The sequence below is a fragment of the Alosa sapidissima genome, chromosome 18 (genome assembly GCF_018492685.1).
Source record: "Alosa sapidissima isolate fAloSap1 chromosome 18, fAloSap1.pri, whole genome shotgun sequence".
Taxonomy (NCBI): Eukaryota; Metazoa; Chordata; class Actinopteri; order Clupeiformes; family Clupeidae; genus Alosa; species Alosa sapidissima.
The window spans coordinates 21,703,239-21,714,182 of record NC_055974.1 but is presented as its reverse complement, the minus strand read 5'-3'; the positions used below and the strand labels follow the sequence as shown (position 1 = coordinate 21,714,182).

Sequence of the window (10,944 nt, the reverse complement as noted above, 5' to 3'; positions counted from 1 at the left end):
GTGTGTGTGTGTGTGTGGGCTTGTCATGTTCATGTTGAGCCGAGGTATGATGGTTTCTGTGCCGTTAACTGGCTAAGTAAGGACCACACTCGATTTCCCCCCCACTAGCCAAACTCAACACAGATGTCCGCAAAACCCAAAGAGTTTAAAAGAATATTCTCTAAATAATCATGCTCGTGCTCTCTCTCTCTCACACACACTCACATGCACTCACATGAAGACCAACCAGTGTACACACCAACACGTCATCCAAATATCAGACTCCTCTAAAAGGACCAAGATGTATAATTTGCTGTATAAATGTCTTTAAAAAACTTTGAGGAGGTCCATATTCCCATTCATCATCAAACAGAACCGAGACAGCTGTGAAAGAGCTGTCCTCGATGTGACGTGTCTTTTCCGCCACTCTCTCATCTCCTTTAGGAAAAATGCCATCAGTATTGGCCAGCGGAGAGGTCTGCCCGCTACCAATACTTTGTGGTGGACCCTATGGCCGAATACAACATGCCTCAGTACATCCTGAGGGAGTTCAAAGTCACCGACGCCAGGGTAAGCTCTCAAACACACACACACACACACACACACACACACACATACACACACACGCACACACACACACACACACACACACACACACACACACACACACACACACACACACACCCCTTCACATACTTGGTTCTATTTTACTCTGGTTTGGTAAGTATAAATATGAAATGGAAGGTTGTTGGAATGTGTACTGCATAGCATCCGCGACTCCCTCTTCACTGTCATCCAGTGGTGAAAAAGTTGCCTGTGTCAAAATGGAAGTCTTTTTGGTTGTGTTTGTATCAGGTTGTAACAGGTCATGGGTAGCAATTGCAGTTCATGCTATTTTATTGTGGAGAATTGATCATTTCTACAGTGGAAATACACCATTAGCTAGGAGTTGGTTGGTAGCATGTCATAACTCATCTGTGAATTCAAAGACTCATCATCATAATAATAATAACAATACACATCTTTACATTTATGGTGGAGCTGAGGAGTTTTAATTCCATCAAAGGCTTACTAAGATAAACGGGCCAAGCTCTTCCTTTGTAGTGCACATTACCCATGGACCTCAATAGGGATAGCTTTTCTTATCGGGGGTGTACAATATCACTTAAGCTATGCACATCCGCACAAAGCCTGCATTCTCGAGAGTCTAGCAAATGCTGCACATCAAAGGAATTAGCTCGTTCATTGTTCCGGAATTAAAACATGCAGGTGAGGTGACAGATATATCTTTGTGTTTTGAGTGCTGGAGGAATCATTCCTTTGTAGTTCCCCTACCTACTGTTGTCACCTCCGTAACGTTTCCCAGAACGTTCCCAAGAACGTTTCACAAAGAACTAAGAAGCTGCAGAGGAGTTAGCAAGATTCAGTTAGGCAGCATGTCAGCTTACCCGAACGCTTACGTCATAAAGCTAACATAACCATGTCACAATATGCCATTTGTAGGCGTCAAATAACATTGTGGTGATGAAAGTTTCATTTTCTTTATTTTAAACCAGTTTCATGCCACTATTATTGGCAGCGACTGTCTTGACAATACACATAATGTTTGACTTTATGAGAATTGACTGCTATGGCAACCGGCATGAGAGCCTTTGAGACTGTCAAATCACTGCAACCCTTTTTCAAATCATCAGACACCAACGGTGGTGATGGCTAATGACGTTATATGACATTTTTACTCACAATGTGATGACATTATATGACATTATGTGAATCTCATGACAGAAGTGAAGTTCCATCAAAGGCATGTCAGCCACGCTGCATTCCACACAACCTCACTCTCGCGCTGTGAAGTGAAGAATATTGTTCTCGGTTTCAGGATGGACAGTCGCGGACGGTACGTCAGTTCCAGTTCACCGACTGGCCCGAACAGGGAGTGCCAAAATCGGGAGAGGGCTTCATCGACTTCATCGGCCAAGTGCACAAAACGAAAGAGCAGTTCGGCCAAGACGGACCCATCTCGGTCCATTGTAGGTAAGGAGGCACACTTACTGCAGCTGTAGCTCTGAGGCTTGGAAGCCCCTTCTGCCCACTGGGATGGACCATGATCCCTCGCATTAGCAAGTGCCTGTTTTACATCTAATAATGAGCCTTGTCTGAATAAATGTATGAATGTGGTTTTACATCAAAGTCCATTGCAGATATCGCCTGAATTTGTATGCAGACTTTTGCATTTGTGCTCTCCTTGTGACTCTCCGGGTGGCGTTTGATGGGGTCATCCCACCTGATGTGTACAAACCACTTACGCCGCTCGTTAGCCTTAGTTAGACTTGTCTCGTTAACTGCCCTTCTCTTCTCTTGTCTCTTATTCTTGTGCTCTGTCGTCTCTCCTCTCATCCCTTCTGTTCTCCTCTGCTCCCTCTCTCCCCCTGTGGTTCTCCTCCTGTGGTTCTGCCCCTGTGGTTCTCCTCTCCTCTTGGCCTCATCTCATGAACTCCCCCTCTCTTCTCTCCTCTGTTTTTTTTTTATTCCTGTCCTCTGTCCTCTCTTCCCTACATTGGTGCTCCTATCATCTGCCATTACTGTCCTTGTATGGGTGTCCTCTCCACTGTTGTTCCTGTGCTCATCCTGTTCCCCTTTCCTCTGCTGTCACTGTACTATGGTTCTCCTCTCCTCCTTTCTCTTCTTTTCTCTTCTCATCTCCTCCCTTCTCCTCTCCTCCCTTCTCCTCTCCTACCATCTCTTTTCCTCTTCTCTCTTCTCTTATCATCTCATTATGTCTCTTCTCTTCTCTTCTCTTCTCCTCTCTTCTCTTCTCTTCTCTTCTCATCTCATTCTGTCTCTTCTCTTCTCTTCTCTTCTCTTCTCCTCTCTTCTCTTCTCTTCTCATCTCATTCTGTCTCTTCTCTTCTCTTCTCTTCTCTTCTCATCTCATTCTTTCTCTTCTCTTCTCTTATTTTCTCTTCTTATTCCTGTTCACCTGTGTTGTTCCTGTCCTTATCTGATTCCTCGGTCATCCATGCCCTCCTGTGGTTTCTCCTCTGTTGCTCCTGTCTTCCTTTCTCTCCTCCCTCTCTGCCTCCTTCCTACTCTTCACCCTCCAGTGCTGGCGTGGGCAGGACCGGAGTCTTCATCACTCTCAGTATAGTGTTGGAGCGGATGAGGTACGAGGGCGTGGTGGACATCTTCCAGACGGTGAAGATGCTCAGGACGCAGAGACCTGCCATGGTGCAGACAGAGGTCAGTACACCTGTCAATCAATCTCCACCCATCAATCAATCAATCAATCAATCAATCTCAATCAAGAGTTGTGGGTTTGATTCCCGGCTGCCATCCTTGTGCCCTTGAGCAAGGCACTTTACCATAATTTGTTTTTTGGGGAGACTAGCCCTTGTAATAATTAAAATATGTAAGTCGCTTTGGATAAAAAGTGTCAGCCAAATTAATAAATAAATAAACAGCAAGACTACAGTACAGTACTGTCAATGCACATATAATGTATGTTTGACAATATAAATACACATAAGTAGTATAGTAAAAGTAGATAGTAAAAGTATAGTAGACAGTAAAAAGGCAGTATTGCCAAAGCACAACTGATAGATATTGCACATTGGTAATTATGCATGTAGTTTGGTAGATGGCATGGCATCAACAGCAGTAATTAGAGCAGCAAACACTTAATAAATGAATTAAAAAAATACATTATTTGTTCACAGAGGATGCCAATCAGTCAATCAATCTATCCATCTATCTATCACAACAGTTCAGAGAAAGTCATGTTTGTCATAAAATGGCTAGTGTTATATAAAGAAAAAGTGTATAGTCATAACCCTGTAGATGAGCTAATATTATGCTTGTTGCATGGTATCTGCAGTTTGCACATACACACAAAAGACAATGTTTTTTGGTTAAACATGAGGATGATTCTAACATTATTATTTTTTTTTTTCTGATATGAAAAGAACCATTTCCTTAATCAGAGAAACACTTTAGCCACTTTCCAATGATATAAGACTTGTAAGCAGAAAACCAGTGCAATCGGCTATCAAAATGATGAATGGGAACTTCAAGTTCAATTTCTGGTCACTAACTTCCCGGCAAAGACACCGCACTGAAGTGCAGTGAGAGGGGTTGGATTTGTCCTACAGATGTCATTTTTATTCAGGATAAAAGGAGGAAGAAGAATAAAAAATAGCCCTATATCCTATGCAAATGACACTGACGGGGCATTACAGCAGCCAAAAGGCAATCTCAAATGTTGATAGAAAATTATTCTCGAGATCAATAGATTAGAAAAAAAAAAAGACAAAATGGGGCACAGTGGGGAACAAGTGGCTCTCTGGCTTCGGTGAAAAGCAGCAATCTTCTGCTCGACCGTGCAGAGTAGGACACGAGAGGGCGGACAAGAGGTTGAAGGCATGAGATGAAGCTCAGCAAAATGTCAGCCTGTATAGACCCTTTCAAGAGAGTTCCATTATCAGCATCATACACTAGTTGGCCCCACAAGACTTCCTTTTTAACATTCCATATGTTATCTTAATGCAGAGGAAGTAGATTGGGGCCCAAATAGAACGTTCAAGCATTGTTTTTGTTTTTGTTGTTGAAAGGGTCTGTATACAGTATAACCATTCGTGCAAGTTTCAAAACACTCGTCTCATCCTTCACAGTTTTGGTCGGTTTCTTTTCAGCAGAATATAAACATTTTAGAAGGCATTTTGTCTCCAGTTCAGTTTAATTCATTCTGAACACTGTAGTCGTGTTTTGTTAAAGAAACAATATTGCACTTAAAGGTGATATTTAGAGTTATTTTCAGTTTAAGACGTCCAACCATGACCTAGAAACGGTAACAGAATGTGTTGTCAAATACTGTGTACTGTGATGTCCAGATGTCCACTAAAGTTAGCATGCAAACCAGCTAGCATCGACTCAGCTCTTGTAATAGCACGTTGTCGTTGTGCCATCTGTGACTGCTGTGTTAAATGCAATGCAACAGTAATAATAACACTAAAGAACATCCAAGTTCTAAAATTAGGAGCTGGACAAAATGGGCATAACAAAATAAGTGAAGGAAGTCCGCTACACCAATAGCTCCAAATAGAGTTTTATGTAATGTTTCGGGCGTTAGCATGAAAGTTTTATGTAACGTTTTCGGGCGTTTGCAGACTTCATTCACTTACTTTCAATACAATGCATGTCAATAGAAGACTGTCGTTTGGCTGTGTTCAAAACAACTCCAATACTACAGAATCTCACATAGAACATAACATTGTAGTAACAGTAGAAAAGCCGTTTTAGTTCTCCAAATGGCTGAATGAGGAATAGATTATGTACTATCAGGTTTCTAAACTTGCTGGCTCACACTTTGTATATGCAAAAAAAAATAAGCAGTGTAAAATGTTTGACCGAGGCTATGGTTTAACGACTCCGGTCTCACATTTGGCAAATGTCATGGTGTTTGACAAATGTTTTCTTTACGATGTTTACCCGTTTGTTTAAAACTGTTTCTCTCTTTGTCTCTCTCACTGTCTGTCTGTAGGATCAGTATCAGTTCTGCTATCGAGCAGGCTTGGAGTACCTTGGGAGCTTTGATCACTATGCAACGTAAGAGTCTCGCTCCGGGCGGGCGGGGGCAAACCAGACAGGCCTTGTGAGGAGCCAGAGCGTCTCTACTGAGCCATAACTCCCTGCTTGCGACAAGTACTTCTTTACTCAACTCCTAGGGTCAAGACTTACGTGTTGGGCGACGAACCCAAACCTAAAAAAAAAAGATTATTAAATAATTGAGGATAGACAATACCATGCGGACCAAGATTAACCCCCCTCACAACTCTCAGTAGAACCTCCACACTTCCCCCTACCATCAAACCCTTCATGTCCCCTGCCTATTCCAACAAGAAAATCCAATAATCGTGCCCCCCCCCCCCCCCCCCCCCCCAATACTGAGACACGGGGAATCCTGACTGTTGGAGCTCTGTATGGAATTATTATTTTTCTTCTGTTGGCTTCAAGGATTCCCCTCGGACGGCTCAACTCAACACATGAAATAAATAAAAAAAATTAAAAACACATATACGTAAAATGAGTAAATAAATGAACATTCATGAGAACTGCATCAACTGACACAGAGCTTTTGGGGAGAGGAGGAGTCGGATGGAAACAGCCTGAGAGAAGATGCACATTGTAAAGAGTATTTTCTGTTCTACAATCAAATGACACGAGAGAGCATCTCATTGGATGACGAAAAAAGAAAAGACCAGTGATTGGTGAAATATTAAAAAGGGACACCACTAAAGTCAAAAAGAAAATAGTAATTTTCCTGTCGCAACTTTCCTGTTCAATTATAAAAAAGGGGGTGGGTGTGGGATGTTTAAAGGAATACCAGATAAATTATAAAAACCTATTGATTTAGTTTTTTAGTACTTTATTATACAGCTGATCCTGTGCTTTATTTTGAACTGTGTGAAATTATTTCCTTTTTTTTTAACAAAATGATCACTTGACGAAGTGAATTCAAGTATAGGCTTTGTCATTCACCTTTTTCCATCTGATGCATAATTTTGTAAGCTGTAGAACTACTCTAATGTATGCACCATCAAGTTTAAAAAAATCCCTACGCTGTCTTTTTACTTTTTTTTTTTATTCCCTTTTGTTAAAAAAAGGAATACCTGTTGTCACTTGTTTTTATCATATAATTGTTTTGCAGACCTGCGTTTTCACTACCACAATGCTAACGTAAGCATTTCTTTTTCTATTTGTCCACAATCACATACACAATAACCTACACCTGTTCAATTGAGTAAATTGAACTCAATTCAATTGAATTCAATAAACTGGGGCTTTGTGGAATCAACAGGGATGAGCAAAGTATGAAGTTGCTGCTACCAATTATCTTAGTTCTTCCATGTTAGAATGATGTGTTGCTAATGAGAGGATATTTATAAATACCAGATTTATATTATATATATATATATACATATACATATATATATGTATACCATATAAAGCAAATATATTCTCTATATGTTCCATGTATAGAGAATATATGCACCATATGAACATATTTATGAACTTCAAGACTACAATATAAATGAATATATAAATATATGTTATGAATGATTATATATAAAAAGTTCTGCAATGAGATTTCTGGAGTTTTTTGGGGGAAATGATGAGAACTTTCACTGGAATGCACATCAGTAGGGACAAAAAAAAAAGATCGTATTTCTGATTCAGTGCATCTTTTCTTGTGCAATAAATAGGTGTGTATTATAAGTAGGGTTTTTGTGTGGATACCTTGATTTGTTTCCCTTTCTCTCTCTCTCTCTCTTTCTCTCTATCTTTTTTCATGTCATTGCTATCCCCTCGACAAAAGGGGGATTAAGGAGATTGTCACGTTGTCACTCAAAAATAATGTAGTGAATTTAGCCATGTGGAAGTACCGTCTATGGTTAGTGCAGCTACAGTAGAACGTTAGCCATGTAGTCATCCTCCAGTATAGTAAGGCAAGGTACAAAGACGTCACTTTCTTGAGGTTTTAAAAAGGTGTAATAGCGTAATATTTTATGTTTTATTTTTTTGCATTTAGAGTGCCTTATATTTATGCCTGCTTTTATTAAAACACTCATTAACTCTTTTATGTATTGTCTAGTAGTCATATTATCAATTTGTGTATTTAATTTTACCATAAGTATTCTCTTTTTTGTTAAAAGTATTATGACATCATATGGAATTATATATGCAAATAAGTAAATTCAAATGCTCCAGTTTCTTTTTTCCTTGATCCTTATGATTTTTTGTGGCCTTAATCTGGCATAGTGAAAAGTAAACTAGAACAGCAAACATTACAAATTACACATGGCTCGAGGTCCATCACTATACGTTGTTAACTTGTACATCGTTTTTCAACTTGTGGCGCTAATAGGGTGAAGACTGCAGCATCATTGTGTGTGACGATGTGAGATATTGTTGTGTCTCAAAATCAGCTAGGTGCATTTCTAAGTCTACTCTTAAAGACAAAAACCTTAACAGCACAAAGCATTTAGTTCTCGTTTTATCGTCTTCGTGTCGGTCACATGAGACAGCCTCCAGCTATCGGAGCGCTAGGAGTTAACTCCTGACTCTCAGTCGAAAAGGGACTCCATACCCTGCCTTAGGACTGACAGTACACACTTGATAAGGAAGGGTCGTAATCAGAAGAAGCAAGCAGGAAAATAACATTAAAAATACACAAACAACTGAAAAGAAAAGAAAGACATGTTAAAAGTTTAACAAATTAATTCTTGACAATCGAGCAGCGTGTAGGGGCCAGGGAGGGCGAAGGACACTCTCACAAAGCAAGAAGCATTATTCTTACACGTATTTACGTTGGTTGGTATCAACATATGACAAAGACACGTTCAAATTTTGTTTGCACGGTAGATATACAGTATATATATATATATATATATATATATATATATATATATACTTTTTGTTTATCTTCAGTGGCTTTGTGGATGTGCATTCCAGGTGCTTTCTTTCCCTGATTGCGTTGCGCTGAAAGGTTATGATTCTCTTAGTCGTTTCATTGGTTCATATTGTTTTTTTGTTGTTGTTGTTTGTTTTTTTTCTTTTTCTTTTCTTTTCGATGTTGTTGTTATTGTTGCATTCTCCTTAACCAGTCTTTAATTTTACATTCATTGCTGTAACAGTCAAACTCAAAAAGTGCTATTATTTAGCTCCATGTACACATTAACTCATCTGTTTCACGTCATTATTTTCCCAGGTGTGTCTTTTTCATTTTCTCCATTTCAATCTTATTTCAATATGCATGGTAACCATGTGGCCAGAGAGGGTCTGGTAGGAAGAATTGCACTTTCTCTATCTTTGTACTATGCACTGCCCTCTTGATTCTGAACCCAATAATGTATTACTTGAACCCATCTGTAAGAAACTCCTGACACACTCACTTTGTGTATATAAATAACACAATGGTATTGAAATTTAAAAAAAAAAGACAAAAAAAAAAAGGTTTGTGGCAAAAAGAGCATCCATTCTGGTGCCATGGAAACTCATCCAGGTGACTCCCTCCCTCTTTGGAAATTTTTGCCTCTCCCCCTTCTTCCCAAACCCGTCCTATCCTTATCCAAGCTCCCCCCACCAATCCCCTCTCCGCCATCCGTTCTGTGGCTTTTGCCCTAAGAGCTTAGAGTGTCATTGAGAGAAAATAAACGTTGTGTTCTCTACTCTTTCTCTCTCTCTCTCTCTCCTATCTATCACTTGTCTGGATGCATAGACTGAAATTAATTAAAGAAATTGTACAAAACAACTACAAAAAAAAGAGAAAAATGGCTTGTTAAAAGAAATCATAAAATTACCTCCAGTTAGTTGTAAACGTATACTGTTTTCTTTTTGTTTTGTTTTTTTGTTTTTATTCTGATTTGTTATTTGTTTGTTTTCTGAATGAGAGGGGTGATTTTTATTTTCTTACCTAGGTTACATTGGTGGCGAAAGATGTCTGTATGGATATAAAAAAACAGTTCTTTGCTGACACAAGTTCCATTTGTTATAAATGAATTCTATTAAAAAATGTAAGTGTTATGCATCATACTCCTCCACTTTTTCCATGCAATCACATTGACTCTTGAAGACTGATGAGGCCATTTCTGGCCCTGCTGCCGATGTTGGGGGCAAAATCCATAGCACCTCTGCCCAAGGAAATAATGGCCTTGCTCAGTCCCTTAATAGATCTTTTGTCGTGCAATTAGTACTCTGACACGTCAGAAAGAAATAAATGGGGTCCATATCCGCAATGTACCCTCTGATGAAATATCATCAGAAGAATGTCCAGATGAGTGTTGTTGTGGAGACAAACAACTATATATTAAAAAAAAACTAACAGAAAGTAGTGTAGATTTAACCCTGTGAAACAATAACCTGACCTACACATACAGTGAAATCACATCAGATCAAAGTTTTACATGGATTATTTTAACTAGTCTTCAACTATTGTATCTAAGTACCACACTTACAACAGCATATTCATATTTTGTAATATGTCCACAACTTTAGCTGTTGACTACTCCTAAAGTTAACATAGTTTTGATACTCTACAGACTGTTGCTGTGCTGTTACTCCTTATCATGCGTAGGTATGGGATAACGGCCGCCGAGGTGTCCTGTTATATGGAATTAATAGACGAGGGCAAGAGGCAAAGAAGTAGGAGTTTCCTCTGCCCGAATCCATTTATTCCGTAACAGGACACCTCGAAGACCGTTATTCCACTTGGGCTTATCACCTGGTTGCCACTATAGGCAATAGTCATGCCTTTTATAGCATGCAAAGGAAACAAGCGGTTCCGTTTAAAAAGAAGCCAACTTGTTCAGTTTGTTGTACAACTTTCTTCGACCTTAACAGCGATAGCATGGACAGTTAGCTTGTTTACAGTTGATTCCGTTGTTGCGAAGCCTGCTTCCAGGCTCAACCGTCATCCTACTATGGTTGTTATAGTTGCCATTCATAAGCATGGATATGGAACGGTGATCAAACTTTTCTTTTACCAGATCTACTTCTTAGGTGTCCCGTTATTCAGAATTAATAGCCACCCCACCAGCCAATCAGAAAAGAGTATTTCTTCTCTCCGGGTGATAATCAGTATTATTGTATGGATATAAATGCTTAAAAATATCTCAAAATATGGAAGGTTATTTTAGCAGGGGTTAGCCACCAATACGGCTATCATATTCAGCATTCAATGGGCCCTTTGCACGTACGGCTCGTTTGTTTCTGGTGGAGCAAGGTGTGTTTGAACCTGCCACTATTGTTAGTGTCTACACGGACCAGGTTGGGTGTTGCACCTAGTAAATCAGCATGTTACGATAAAGACAGATTTATCTGAGTTAAAATGGTTATTATTGGGCAAACAAGATATTCAGTGTCAGAGTGAAGATGTTAGGAGCAGAATATAACTGAAAATGCTGTTACAAC

At 39.5% G+C, this 10,944-nt stretch overlaps 1 protein-coding gene across 1 annotated transcript in view; it reads left to right on the top strand.

Moving 5' to 3' along the window:
- The window catches only part of LOC121690323 (receptor-type tyrosine-protein phosphatase delta-like), a 111,764-nt gene extending 102,206 nt beyond the window's left edge, over nucleotides 1-9,558 (top strand). The window contains 4 exon segments of the mRNA XM_042070807.1: nucleotides 424-549; nucleotides 1,859-2,013; nucleotides 3,084-3,219; nucleotides 5,516-9,558. Of these exon segments, the coding sequence (XP_041926741.1) occupies nucleotides 424-549; nucleotides 1,859-2,013; nucleotides 3,084-3,219; nucleotides 5,516-5,584 (486 nt within the window). The 3' untranslated portion in view covers nucleotides 5,585-9,558.
- The last annotated feature ends 1,386 nt before the right edge of the window (nucleotides 9,559-10,944 follow it).